This window comes from Triturus cristatus, chromosome 2_1, assembly GCF_964204655.1.
Source record: "Triturus cristatus chromosome 2_1, aTriCri1.1, whole genome shotgun sequence".
Lineage (NCBI taxonomy): Eukaryota > Metazoa > Chordata > Amphibia > Caudata > Salamandridae > Triturus > Triturus cristatus.
Window position 1 is genome coordinate 901,213,570 of NC_140581.1, and position 14,840 is coordinate 901,228,409.

At 42.2% G+C, this 14,840-nt stretch overlaps 1 protein-coding gene across 10 annotated transcripts in view; it reads right to left on the minus strand.

The window, feature by feature from the left end:
- The window catches only part of NTRK2 (neurotrophic receptor tyrosine kinase 2), a 539,717-nt gene that overhangs the window by 332,335 nt on the left and 192,542 nt on the right, over positions 1-14,840 (minus strand). For all 10 annotated transcript variants that reach the window (XR_014970375.1, XM_085633114.1, XM_085633106.1 and 7 more), the window contains 2 exons: positions 11,398-11,489; positions 9,977-10,076 (listed from right to left, as the gene is read on the minus strand). Coding sequence is in view for 9 of the 10 variants with exons in the window: in XM_085633114.1 (XP_085489240.1) it covers positions 9,977-10,076; positions 11,398-11,489 (192 nt within the window). In the remaining variant the exon portion in view is untranslated. The remainder of the gene's footprint in view (positions 1-9,976; positions 10,077-11,397; positions 11,490-14,840) is intronic.

The following is a 14,840-nucleotide window of genomic DNA, read 5'->3' on the forward strand; positions in this document are numbered from 1 at the left end:
TGGGGGATCCCTTTCTCCAAGTCCACTGGAATCTGAGCCCACCTCCTGAGCATTCACATCCTTGGCACAAGTGTTAAATCGCAGAGTTCAAGGTGAAAATGTGCAGAGATGTGAAATCCAATCCTGAAGGCTTTTACGCCGCCATAACAAAAAGGCCACTTCACTCCAATAAGATTGCAGCTCTCCGCTGAAGGGATTGATAAGTGGCTGGTACTGACATGCATTTGGAAAGAAAAAACATTTGATGAGCTGCTGTAATCTGATTTCGCGAGATCCAGATTTAGCTCAAGAGATTCAACGCTCAGCAGGCAACGGTGTGAGGAAGCACTTAGCCGCCAGTGGGAAATATAGGCCCTGATTATAAGCCAAGTGGAGCGGAACGCCTCTATGGAAACCAGCACCGCCTGATCCTGATCGGCCCACTGCTCCCACACCCACCCGGGTTTCCTGAAGGGGAAAGCACCGGATTGGGTTTAACTGAGATGTAACCGTGGACTTCAAAATCGGATAGGTCTTTGGTTGCAACAGCAGCCACGCGCCGTCCCCACCTGTCCCTGACACTGTTTTTCTTTGGCAATTGGGTGCATGCAAAACTATACTTCTTTTTCCCCTCCCTAGACCCCCAGGCTCACAGGGAAGACACTGCTCCAATTTGCTACCTCTTTAGAGCAAGCAGTAAATGTGAGCATTGAGTCCCTCAGAACAAGGAATGCTCTATGAACGTCTACACAGTAATTCCGTGACCATTGAGTTATTCCCCATTCCAAGGAGCCTAACTCATAATAGTTGGAATTATATGTGGATCTATCAGCCAGTAACAATAATTCTGGCCACTGGGAATGTCCGGATGTTCTGTCTAAAATCTAATCAGGGCACTATAAGTCCAGGACAACCACTAGGGATGTGCATCGTGAATACAAGATTCAGATGTGGGGTCACAAGAATCAGCCTCTCTATATTAGAACTGTCTGTGTTATGATGAGTTAACCTGTTTGAATCCAGGTGCATCCTTGGTCTCGTCGACTATTGAAGTAAAGTTTGCCGTTTTACTCCGTCCTGCTTCAAAATGAGCAAAACTTTGAAGCAGCTATGCTCAAACTGGTTCAAATGTTCTTATATCAATTTTTAGTGGCACTCATGTCTCCAAAATGTGATTTCTGAACATTACTGTTCATGAGTTTTAACAATGGGTTGCAGAAATCTTAAACAAGGCATCTCAGAAATAAAGCCATATTGTTTCTTTTTATACCTTAGATAACTCTTTTCCTCGCCATAAGGACAAGAGTCTAGCGAGAGTTACATAAGCACTACTCATACACGGCTTTGAATGTATATGTAACACTAGAGGGGGTGTTGAGAAGCAGCATTAGAAAATGAGCAGACAGTATGGATGGGCTGTGGGACCTTCCCTGTGAATGGACTGGTTCTGGCATGAGCTGTTGGTGGTGGTGCATGCATGCGTGTAACGCGTGATCCACAGCTCGTGCACACAGGAGCACGCACACAGTTAATACACAGTGCTGTAGCACACGTCACGTCTGCAGTAGCCTGGCCATCTCTCTTGCAATAGGCCAGTGTAGCTACACCAGCCTCTTTTTACTAATTCAAAGAAGTGACAGAAACATCTTTTCTTTTTTTGAGTTTTATATAGCGTGAACTAGACCCGAGACATCGGGTATCAGAGTGCTTTCTTTACATGAGCACCAGCTGAATTACAGATGGACACATTAATTTTTGTTAGGCACAGGGAGATTAAGTGATTTGCCCAGAATTTACAAAAGCGTTGTTGCAGAGACGAGAACCCGGTTCCCCAGCTTCGAGGTCGACCTCTCTAGCCGTAAAGGTACATCCTCTCCCCAATCATTATTTAGCTAACTTCCGGTCTGTTGTTTTCTAGCATGAACATTTGAACTATTCAGTCTCAGCCGTTATTTTTCCATGTAGCGCTTGCTACCAACATTTTGCTGTTTCACAGCCTTGTACCGTGTGTTACTTTTACTCAATTTAATAGTTCTCAGATCTATTGACTTCGGAAGGTTAACCGGGTTTCTTTCACTCATAGAAATGGTACCATAGACCACAGAAGTACAGAGGGCTCTGTATTCAAACTTGTGCCCTGAAAGTTACACACATATGACAGAAGCAAGTTTTTAACTCACTCTCAGCAGATGTTTCCCCTGTCCTGCTTACAACAGCCCACTTATGTATTACTGGGTTCTTTCTCAAATGCTACCAATACAACTAGGACTACCAATGCCACACATGTCAATGTCCAACACACAGTCCCACGTGACTGACCTCACACAGCACCATTCAAAGCTTAATTTACGCCTTCTGCAAGTGACCCCTCCTTTCATTAGTCCAGAAGAATGTTGTAAAGCCCCATACACCACCCACTGTAGCCTAAGAGTGCTCATGGAAGAGATGCTAGGCAGGAGAAAGTGTAGAACAAGTCAGCTAGCAGGTCAGATGAAACATGCTGATGGGAGTCTGCCTTCTTGTAAGTTGATAAACAATGAGCAAGCCTTGGAATCTGAAAACCACAAAGCCATGTACTTGCCCTTGGATGACCAACAGAAATGTGAGACATGGAAGCCATTCTTCAAACATGTCAATGCCCAGATTTGATGTTTTAAGGGCAAATCAGGTTTATACATTTCAAAAATCATGGTTATACATTTCAGTCATAGCTATAAATGTGTATCATGGGTGGCCATGTGGTTGACTGTATGTTTGAATAGGGTAGCACTGCAAAAGATGTGTCTAAGTGTTAAAACTGAGCATGTCCTTCTTCTACAGTAAAAGTCATAATTTATTCTATTTATAGCTTTCTGAATCTTTACAGTATTTTTTCAATATTTTACTCCCCTAATTTGGTCTATAATTCTGGGAGCAGGATGTGTGAGAAGATAAGAACAAGCATTGGCATAGCCAATAGGTCTCGCTTTTGGGACCTTATAAGTGTTTAGCCATGCAACAGTTGATGTTGTTGCACCAGGGATATTGTGCTGCATACCTAAATACTTATAAGCTCCCAAAAGCGAGACCTATTGGCTATGCCAATGCTTGTTGCTTAAACAGTGGCGAAAAACCTTTCCTATTTACATTCATCTCTTCCCTGAAACGGTGGGAAGATTTTTTTTTTTAGAACAAGCACCTTATGTATGACTTACGGAAGCTACTTTGTGCAGTGTATATATAGGTGGGCTGGTTCAGTAATACATAGATAAAATATGCCTTTGGATGAGTCTACAGTTCCGACCGTGGGTTGTATCAGTAATACGTAGACGAACTGTACGTTTGGATGATTCTAGTGTTCAGACCATATGAGAGAGGAAATCTGGAAAAACAGAAGGAAATTAATTTACTGGGCCTCTGTATAAAAGCTTGCAACAACATACCAATCGTCCTAGAGAATGGTACTTAATATTATTCAAAGGACAAAATAGTGGCGTCAATCATTTGTGTGTTGTATGTCTGTAGTCTGCTACAGGAAGAGTTTGGAATCCATACCGGTTATAGAAGTTAGAATTGAGATGACTACGGTTCTGGAAATTTATGAGAGGCAAGTGAAGGAGTAGGAAAGGAAGCAGGAAGTGGGATAAGGGAGGGGGTGGCAAATGGTGTGCACTTTCGCGGCCGCTTTGATGTTCTCAGTTTCCGCGCGGCTCACTGAGGACATCAAAGCGGCCGCGAAATGATCATGCAGGCTGCCAAATGGTGCGCGCGCCCGGCGCACATGCACTGTAGTTGGCGGCCTGAAAGCACTAGTTTGCACTTCCAAATCCCCCGTTTACAAAAGCTCTCGCGAGAGCAGCGCTAAAGCGCTGGCTCAGGTGAGACCTAAAAATGATGACGAGGTGCTGTGTTTTGACCTTTCGAGTTCCGAGAAGGGTCTCTGTATCAAATTTGCATGGTCGCACCTTCCTCTGGTGTCCTGATTCTGGGATAAGAAAAACCTGACAGTATGGACGAGCATGTAGGCAATGACAGGAAAAGTCTGATTTCTGTCTCGCTTTGACTGTACAGTTTGTTCACACCAATAAATAATATTGGATTTTTTTGGTGCTGTTCTTTGGGGGATCCGACTGGGCACTCTGGGGAAATTGTGCCTATCCACACCTTCTGGTGTCTTGCTTCTGGGATGATAAAGAGCTGACGTGTGGAGAAGCATCTGTGAAGGCAATGATGCAGAATGTTTGTTTTGCACCTCACTGTGACTGTATGATTTGCTCCACGCTGATGGGTATTACTGTTTGGGTCTGCCTACAGTACAACCTGCTGTCTCCAGCATGACTGGGTTTTCCCATACACTGGTTCTTCAAGGATCACGTCACTCGTTGTCTAGCGCAGAATTTCTGAGAATAATGCAAGGCGTGTGTACAGTGCACAAACAAGAGCTTGAAGCCTGTATTCCCAGCACATAAATCAGGACAATTAACTGCCTGGAACATTGTAGGTAATTTAGATATTTTAGATGCTAAACTAGAGATCATACATTCACGAAGGCTGAAGGAATTCAAATTTTCTAAAAAGACACATCACCTAGGAGGACCGGCCATCTTGCATTCCTGTGGTTCTTATTCTTCCCCTGAAAACGACGAGAATGCCCCTCCCGATTTGCTCGCCAATAGTGTAGGCCAGCAATTGTAAAGCATTGCTAGGCCAGGATCACCTGTTCGTGTTAAGGTACCAATGTCCTTATTTCCTGGTCATGCAAGATTTACTGAAGTTAATTGCCAGTTTGTAAGAACCTGCCAAGGTGGAATCGAACTAAAGCACCACTACATTTATAGAAAACCAAGAACTCCCATCGGCGTCCCTCCCGGTTAAGAGTAATGGAGACCGTGGTGGAAGCAGAGGGCCGGGGCTAAGAGCTTTTCTGGCACCGTCCACCTGTGATGGGAATTTCAAGGACAATACGTTCTCTTCTGTTTGTTTCCAAGAACAATTTTATGCAATCGCTGTCTTTTTCATTTTCTATCTCGGAACAATGGAAATGGCCAAATCCTGCAATCTGTTTTAGGATCTCAAACTGCTGATAAACTCTTAGAAGAAATAAGAGAACGTAAACCCTAGGGTCTTGGAGTGCAACAATACAGCAGTTTGTGTACTTCCGGGGCATGCCAGGTGAGTCAAAGGAAGGGAAATAGTCTTCCTGAAGTGTTACTGAGGAAAGTTAATGGAAGCTGCCCTAGGACTGCATGTTCTTAACGTGACGTCCAGACGTCGGGGAGACGCGTACGTGAGCCGGCAGTGCCCATGCCTTCTCTTCAGTGGTCCCTCCAGTGGTCGGGTCCCTACCCTACATCTATGAAGTAACACCCCTCCTCAATTGAGGTGGAGATGCACCTCTGGTTCCTTATACAGGATCAGATATACCTCATTTGGACATCCCCACCTTACGGGGAGTCCCCCCCGGTCCTCATCTTTTGTGGACCCTATTTGCTTATTTTTGGTCCTGAAGAAGTGCCGCTCGACTTTTGGGCTCTAAAGGCATGAAACATGTTGACCACATGCACATAAAAGCTACCCTGGTACCTTAGGACCTCCTGGTTGCCCCACTGTTTTTACTTAGTCCTGGTCCCATTCTTTGAATTAAAACGTTTGTGGGTCCGGTGCCTATTTTAAAGTCACCCAGTCACTTTGCACACACTATTGGTCACTTCTTTTTAGCCCACATGCACCCTTCACATACGGCGTCCTCAGATCAAAAGAACTCCGCCAAAGAAGCCACCAGGCCCGTCAGACATTGCAGTGCCGGTATGACAAGGAGCGCCCTATGATGAAGCATGACACCCTAACAGGTGTGTGAGGGCATTATGATCTGAAATTCAGATCTCCCAGCAACTTGTACACTAGTCAGTTAGCAACCTTGAGTGCATCTGCCCAATAGAGGAACGGACTCCTTACTGTGATTTAGATGTTCTTAAAGTGGCCCGGTGGTTTTATGCATTGTCTCATATCTTAGCCTAAGTGGCAAAACCCCAAATGGGCTTTAAGTGGTTTCCAAACATCTGGAGTACATTTTACAGCGTGGATTACTGCAGACCACTATCGCAATCTGATTCTGATTAATTCAGTGCCTCTACCTTTTATGTTAATGAGGGGGTGGTTATTGAGTAAGTGTATATCCCTATACATATGTCTAGGGGAAAAGGTCAGCATGAAGATCTGGGTGATGTACCTGAAGGCAACAAATAGGAGAAATGTAAGTCAACCCATAATTCCGTTCCTTCGTTCCATAACCACAAAACAATGCTGTGGCAAGTTAACAAGTGAACCACGCAGCACTTTTCACCAGCGTCACTTATACTGTTCCTAATTTGTGAAAGAAAGAGTGCCGGTTCCCGAAGTTCTGCTCAGAAGCCAAGTGCAGTTAACTGCTGGCGTGCCAAATACCGAGACTGGCTGGCAGTCGTTAAGCCACTATCAGACACTCCCTGACCCCTTTTCTGACTCTTACAGGTTCCAATCTTTCTCCCTTTGTGACAGTTTTGCCGTTTTTTTCCTCTGTCTTTCCGATCTCTGTTTTCCACTCTCTTGCACTCCTAAGTATCTAATGTGCTTAAATAAGTGCCGGTCCCCAAAAATAAGTGGCTTCAGCCCCCACTGGCATGCACCGGTTCAAATTAAGCAGTGCACTTCTATCGCCACTGCCACGCAGAGTGAGAGCAGAAGAAAGTGCTTGTGAGTTCTGATCAATCAAAGAGCCTTTCACAATGTCCAATGGGAACAGATTTTAACAGGAGTCAATTCTTAACCTTATTAATGTTGTCAAAAAAGCATACGCTGCATTAGCCAAATTGAACGAGAGGAAGAACCAGAAATACTTTAAGCCCTGAGCAATAATTTCATTATTTCTTGTTGATTGCTAGCTGATCATACATTGACATATTATAAGATTTTAACAAGGTATGGAATTTGTCTGCTGACTGTGCTGTTAATGCTGCCAAAACCCTTTCTCTGCAAATCAACACTGACATAGATGTGAAGGGATGCTGGGGGTTGCCAGGGTATTCCCACGAGTGATTTATGGGCACATCCAGGCTCAAAAGCATAGGAACTCGCAAACATTTTCCCAAGGGCCACAAAATTTGGTCTGCGATGTGAACAAGGGCCGCATTGATGCCAGCAGGGTGGTGGTTCGGTGGGGGAGAGGGCGGTAAGGTTGGTATAAGGGAAACAAAGCATATACATCTTGTGGCTGAATTGCACAATGTGAAACCAGAAAACCTAGGACTAATCCCAGCTTCCCACACTTTACCAAACTGTGTGATCCTAGGCAGTTGATTCATTTCACTTGTCCTCCGTTTTCTTTATTATCACATATAAGACCACCTCGAAATACATTACTTCAGGAGGTGTGCTGTACAAAACCTTCTCCTGTGTTTGATTTAATAAACTAGAATGCTGTTCATGTGTAATACCCTAAGAGTACACATAACAGCTGACTTGCCTCCTAGTTTACTATTGGCATTGTTGTCAGTGTGGGGGAAGGAAGGAATGTTTCTAAATTCATATTTTAAAACTACACTTTAAAACAATACTTCTCAATGCACTAACATAATTGGATATACTAAGCTGAAAAGGTTCTGCGCGTTAACAAAATACACTTTTTGAATTTTGAAGAGACCTTCTCATATTTTCACACTTACGTTGCAAAATGGCTTTGAAAATGAAGTTGTTCCTAAATTTAAATGGTGTAGGACAACCTGGTTACTTCCTGTTCTTAACTTCAATTAACCTTTAAGTAAAGGCATGCCTGTTTATTTAACGTTTTTGGGATGTTCTGGCTGAGTCGAGTGAACAGCAGCCCAGTGCTCAAGGGACCGCATGTAAAGGTCAGAAGGGGCGCATGCGCCCCCCCCCCCCCCCCCCCCTTCCCCCGGGGCCCTACTCTGAAAATCCCTGCTTTAGAGGGTACAGTTTTGCACCTCACATGTGTGCAATATCTGAGCAGTTTTGGCTTGCAAAAACAGATTCTGTAACATGATTGATAGAAAATATATATTTAAGAGGAAACGTGTTTCCAATTCAGACCTGGTAAACAAGAGAGTGTAAAATCAATTCTTTTTTTTGCCCTTGCAAATGTTTGACAAAATAGACACGGTCAGCTTCAGGTATTAAGCGGCCACATGGTTTTTGAAAAATATTGGTGGATATAGCGGGATTACTGTCTAAAACATCTGTTTAAAGTAAACTACAAAGAACTCAGAGTAAGAAGTGACAGTTTCTTTCATTGAATTCTTCATTTGTTGGGGGATTATATAGCACACCAACTTCCAGATGGAAGCTTCAGGGTGCTAGTATGAGAAGGGCAAAGATCGTACACATAGAGGAAGAAGTGGAGAGCTGGGCCTTCACAAGCTTGATGAACCTGGGACAGGTTGCTTTGTAGTTCCACATTTTATTCGGACAGAGAGGGAGTAGGAAGAGGGGAGGTCGGCTCAATTGCAAGTAGAGTGGAGTAGCAGAGCACAGGACAGGATATGTGATAATGTATCTACGGTGCAAATGTCTTGGTACAGTAACAGTTTTATGAAATGTATTGCTTTGTAACAGGTCCTCTAAGGAGCTAATACGTAAACTTTACAATAAGATCCTAAATTCCATATGTGCGTGTGCTGTCCTAAAATGAAAGCCCGAAACTGGTCCTAGGATGCATGTTTTCAGTCCAGGGAGGACCTGGCCTGGCAGTTTGGGCTGGACTGTTCCCATTGGGCGCAGGGTCAAGACTGATTTGCATATGTCTGGGTCCAAACTGGAATGGTGAGCAAAAAAAACAATGGATTTAGGCCCAGATCTCTACTGATGTGTATGTATGACCTTGTTCTGCATTCTGTCCATCAATTGTTCTTTTTGCATTTGTCCTAAAATGAGTGGCAGAGAAAAATTGGTTCATGTTCTAGTTTTTTTAAATGTTAATTGGTTCAGTGCATGTTTAGTATACTGATTTAAATATTTCTAAATAGGCTATTTACACTCTGGCATGCAATCACACCTTTGCAGGGGGCACAGAAGGACAGTGGCAGATATAGTAACAAGAAGAGGGCAAATTTCCATATCTCTTTTTTTAACTTAAACACAAACGCTTACTCTGTATGCTACTGACCTGATGCTCAAACAAAAGTAGTAATAGGCCTTAAGTACCTTTTTGGACGGCATGGCTCTAAAAATAATTGCAAACAGATCAAAATCAGGAAAGGTAGCTGTAGAAAACCCCCTCTGTCATAGTCGCTTGGTCTTTTTGAGTAAATCGTATGTCATAATTTCTTTGCAGGTGTCACAGCCAGTACAACTTCACTCATGCGCGAAAGAGGCAAGTAGTTAGAAGGCTTATAGATAGCAAGGCACAGTGGATACTCAAAAAGAGGGGAAGTAAAGTAAACATAGAAGACAGACTTACCAAACCTTTGACAGTTAGTATACAGACACATTTTAGCATAGTACATTTGTATGTTAAATTAATTTTGGATTGTTCAAGAAAGTAACATTATCACAATGCACACGTGTTTAAATTACAGAATGCACCCAGAGTATTTTGTCATACCTGTATCGATAACATCTTGTTCTGTTTATAGTGTTAATGTGCACACGATGTAAACTGTCACCAGAGAAACAGATATTATTGGTAAATGTGTATATATATGTGCTTATATGTGTATATATTTGTGTTTATGTAATGCAATAATGCAACATATTGTAGCGTAATGGCTCTTTATATAGGGCAAACCTAGCATTGGTAGCAACAGGTTGCAGTTCAAGGTGGAGGAGAGGATTGGACGGCGTTGGGTAGTGTGTATTTAGTGATCGTGTGCGTTATAGTAGGGTCCAGTGATTGGTGAGGTCTTTGAAGCATAGATGTCCCTGTCTCAGGGCATTGTGGCCTACGTGCATATATTTGAATGCACATGTTTCAGTGTGTATGTGTTTTTATGTGTGCAGCAAGGTGCATGCAGGCTGCACATCTTACCTTTTAATCCGAATTTAGAATGCCTGCCAAACTTCAGGATAATTAGCATAATCACTAGTCCTGTGCACACCAGCACTGCAATTCCCACAACAACATATACCTGAAAGAAATGATTTGCTTTGGTAAGATTTTTATCTTGTTAAGAACAGGTCCTATTTACAAATGTAATGGAGATCGAACCGCACTTAGGTTTTTATTTTCATTCTTAAACCATACTATACAACTTTAATACATATGGCCTCTTATCTCCCCATACTTGAATCAACCCTTTTAGACAAACTACTCCAAACTAAAATAGCTATTGGCGGTGCTTCCTGCTCCCTGCCTCTAGCCAACATATGTGGCCAGAGGCAGAAACCCATTACTCTAAATGCACAGAAGGACAGGGAAATTCAGGGGCCTAGTTGGTGGTTTGCGAGAGAAATTTTAGATGGTGAAAGATGTAGCACTGAATCTGATTGTTGGCAGTAATGAGAAGGCTTGTGTCATTGGCTATAGTGTTGACCACTGGTTGAAAGAGTGAGTGACACAGCGGTGTACGTTAATAATAAGTGCTGTATACCCGGAGAGGACACTCATGGTGCAGCCTGCTATTACTTCTGGTGTTTAGTGTCTGGGTAAACAGCCCCATTTGAAATGATCTGGGTCTTTAAAGAGGCTTTAATGGGACATATGTTTTGCAGAGGACGGCATTCCAAGGGAGGAGCTTTGGATTATGGTGGCCTACTTTGAAGATTTCTTCTGTCACCAGTGCAGATGTTTCTGCAAGAAGATTGCCTTGGTGGACATTGCCCGTTCTGATGAAGTCCAGAGACAGGCCTCTTCGGAAGAAACATTACTTAGCATAAAAAAAGGAGTGAGGGTCTGGAAAATATTGCACTTAGTGTTTCTGTGGGGTATTCTTTGGAGTCATGTTTCATTACCTGCCTTTGAAGTAATAAGACCTATTACAACTATTTGGAAATGTATGCCTATACATTTACACCCACTATCAATGCAAATTTCCAAAGATTCAGGAATTCACCAAGATCCCCAAGTCATTCATTTCTATGTACAATCCTAATATTCTGTGCATATAATGCACAGGAGTGTCTGCATTTAACCGTTTCTATGTTCTACTTGTTTTCCCACAAGGAAAACATCTTTCCGTGTAGAGAAACCACTGTTGCTAGATATCTATTACGTTTTGGGGCATATCCTTCCTGTCTCTGCCAAGGCACCTCCTTTTTTCCTTTGCAGACGGAGTTTCATAGTCATTTCCTGGGTGCAATTTCCAGGAGTAAAGACTTGATGACTCATGGGAAAGAAGCTTTGTGAATTGGGTCTATGAATAAGCATATCTCAGCCATGGAAAGTCTGGAGTAAGACACAACCATACAGTCCACAAGAGCATCAGACTCAGAGAAGGTACCCACACTCACCGTAATGTTGTCTTCCTTATCCTCTGTGGACACATTGGTGATTCTGTTATCTGTGGTCTCAATATAATCCTTGGAGGTGGTTTCATAGTAATCTGAGAAGAGGAAATAAACAATGTACATTTTAATATTTTCAGCAACACATGTTGAGAGCAACCTAGGGCATTTAAAAGACACTTTAAATGACAGTGTCTAATCATAAACTGATTCATCTTTGCCACCAAAGAGGGAACAACAGGCTATTTTTATTCCTCAGCCTCACTTCTAAAAACATACCCCCTTCAAAAGTATTCTTATTTCCTATTTAAGCAATTAAAGTTATTTTATAACTGAACACGCAAAGTCTGTGCACTGATTAAAGTTGTATTAGAAGAATTTGGTATGTAACTTTTTAATCAACAAATCCATTTATTTTTATCAAGTTCAAGAATGAACACTTATATATAGAAATATAACACGGAGGACGTTTACCTTCGATGAAGACGCTTGATGTTTAAATTAAAAATGGTGCTAAATGGGTGAATTTCATAGTTAGAATGAGCTCAAAATAATTCCGTGTAGGTTTCCACAACTAGAAAATAATGAATTTTTCTATGGGGAACATTTAGAAAAACACATGCAATCTACATGAAATGTGTGTGTGTTTGTGTGTATAGATGTGTGAATGTGTGTGAGCATGATGCGTGTGTGAGTTAATAGGTGGAAAAACATCACATCCCTTAAGAGATATGCAGTTTTTGTACAGCTTACTATTTCTGCTTAAAAGCAGATGCCTTCTACCTGTCCTGTAACAGCTACATCACACAAAATTGTATCTGCTAAAGTAGCAGCGAGAGCGCTGCCTCGATGCAAAGGCCTCATATATTATTATTTACAACTAAGAACCTTAATCATACAAATGTTTAAGATCTCAGTTAGTAGATACATACTCTTCTGCCTAAGGCTTTTGAGGAGACAGAGAACATTTATTTTAAACAGGAGTCCTTTATTTAAAATGTTAAGTATAAAACTTATCAAAGCATAATTGTAGTTGATACTGCTCATTAAAAAAAGAGGATCAAGTTAAATTGAAGTACTCCCTTTTTAAGCCATCATCAAACAAATGTCCCAATTTTTAGATTTCTGTATTTTCTGTAGATGTATTCGGGGTTTCAGCATAACTGCTAACGCTTGCTATACCCTAGAATTTTCAGCGTGTCGTGTTGCGTCTGCAGTGCTAGTGAAAAAATTGAGTTTTACTATTACATTTTAAAACGCATTAGAATGTCTGCACTTACTTTGTGGAACAAAAAAACTCTGATGCACAGGCATTGGCTACACCAGAAAGATGGTTAGTGGTTGTATCCTATTTCTGACATGTACCTTGTTTCTGTGGATCCTAGATTAAATGTACCCCCATTATATCATAAGCTGCTGGCTTCTGACTGCCTACTACTTCTAGTTGTTGCTAAAATGTCTACTGAGTCATCCTGAATATTTCGCTTTCAGTCGCCACAGTTTTGTAGCAAACCCTCGGTCTCCACAGACAGCCATGTACCCGGAGACACCTGTTAAACTGTTCTTGCCATATTAGTTGCTGTCAAGTGCTCACTCTCACAGGGGAGTATCTTACTATCCTGGGACTAGTTGACGAGTTGAAAGTTTCAATTCTGCACTAATGTTTAAGAAGAGCATTATAAGTGCACTCTCTAAGATGGTGACTGTAAGGAGGATCTCTCTTTTCTGACGGGTTTTAGGTGATGGGTTCAATATCATCAAGACATTGGTCTTTGAGGCTCTATACAAAACGGCTTCCAATCAAACAGTTCATCAGTGGCTCAACTAATCAGCCGATGACAGGTCCACTCTTTCCTTGGCTAGTCCTGCTCAATTGCTTACCACTGACTAAGAGTATGATGAACAAAGATGCAGTTCTGTGAATAATGGAACGTCACCAAGAAGAAAGCACAATTACTACACCAAGGCAATAGAGAATAACATCCCAAAGAGTTTGCGGCAGGCGTCATTATCTGTCCTTGCCAAACCCATGTTCACAAAGGCCCCCTTTAACTGAATTGAAATACTTTAAAATAGGATGTTTAATTAATTAAGCAATGGTGGGCAGGGCTGGACTAGGGAACTAAAGCCAGCCCCTGCAAAAATGTTCACACCAGCTGGCACCCTTCCGCTTCTCACTCAATCTCTCTTTCAATCCATTCATTTTCTCTCCTTCCTTTCTTGCTCTCATCTTCCTCTTTGATCACTCGTTCTCTCGCCATGCCTCTGTCCCCCTCTTTCTCTACTGAAACCCACAGTGGCTGCTGAAATGAATCCCAAGGAGCTGGGGATAATGACAGAGGCACCAGCAGTGGGCCTGGGCTTTCAAAACCACCCTCCAATCACTGCTGCCAACACAGGTAAGGCCTAATGGAATAAAAAGCCACTCTGTTTCAATTGCTGGGGTGCGAACACTGTTGAGGGGCTCTACAGTGTCATTGTACATCATTTGTTGCTGCTCTCGGAAGAGTACAAATCTCTCAAAGTCTGTGGATCAAACCAATTGGAATCCTCAATTTGGGTCATTTTTTTAAATAGGGGATAATGTGAATGAATTTTATTCCAGAGTTAGAGCATGCTGGGATAATGGTATGCACTCAAAGTAGCGACACACCATTCAGTTTCAACCTTACAATCCAGAGCAAGTATGCCATCCTTGGCGTAGTTCCAACTTTTGACTTTTTTCTGGCTTTGCTGTAGCACCTCCATAAGGGTTTATAATGGGCTCCGAAGAACAGCAGGGTTTTTATTCGTTTTTGTAATCTTGCAAGTGACATCTATACATTTACCCTCCTGTGCATTTGTTGATGGATGGTAATTTGGGAGTACTCACTAAAACTCTCCCATTCTCGATATGCATAGGATTCTTCAAGAGGGTGTCTAAGGTTTTTATTATGCAACTAAAATCTCATTCAGATCTTGAATACTGACCTACCCCAAGTTTGCAAAGCTCATGATTTTTCAACTTTTATTCTCTGGTGGACTATTTCCACACAAACTGGCAATATTGTCTATTCATCTCTTGATGCCTCTGAAAACGGGGGCACCCGAACAAATCTTTTACTTTTTAAGTCAATGTCAAATGAGATAGCGTTCGCCAAATGTTAAGAAAATCCTACTTCTTCCAAAACAATGTGCGAATAGCAGAATTTGGTTCTTAGGTTAAGATGATGCTGGGATGTGATCCTGAAATATACTGCCTTAACGTCATTTCGTCACAACGTCAATGTATATCGTCAATGCACGTGAAGTCAGGTAAGCGTTGTCAGGCCACAACCCTGCCTCATAGTTACCATTGAAAACAGTAATCCTCCGCAGTCAAGCACAAATATGTGCACTGCGCTACTTCCTTACATGAGGTGTGGTACAGAACTAACAACGCACAATGAGCCTGTGATGCAGAGCAGTGC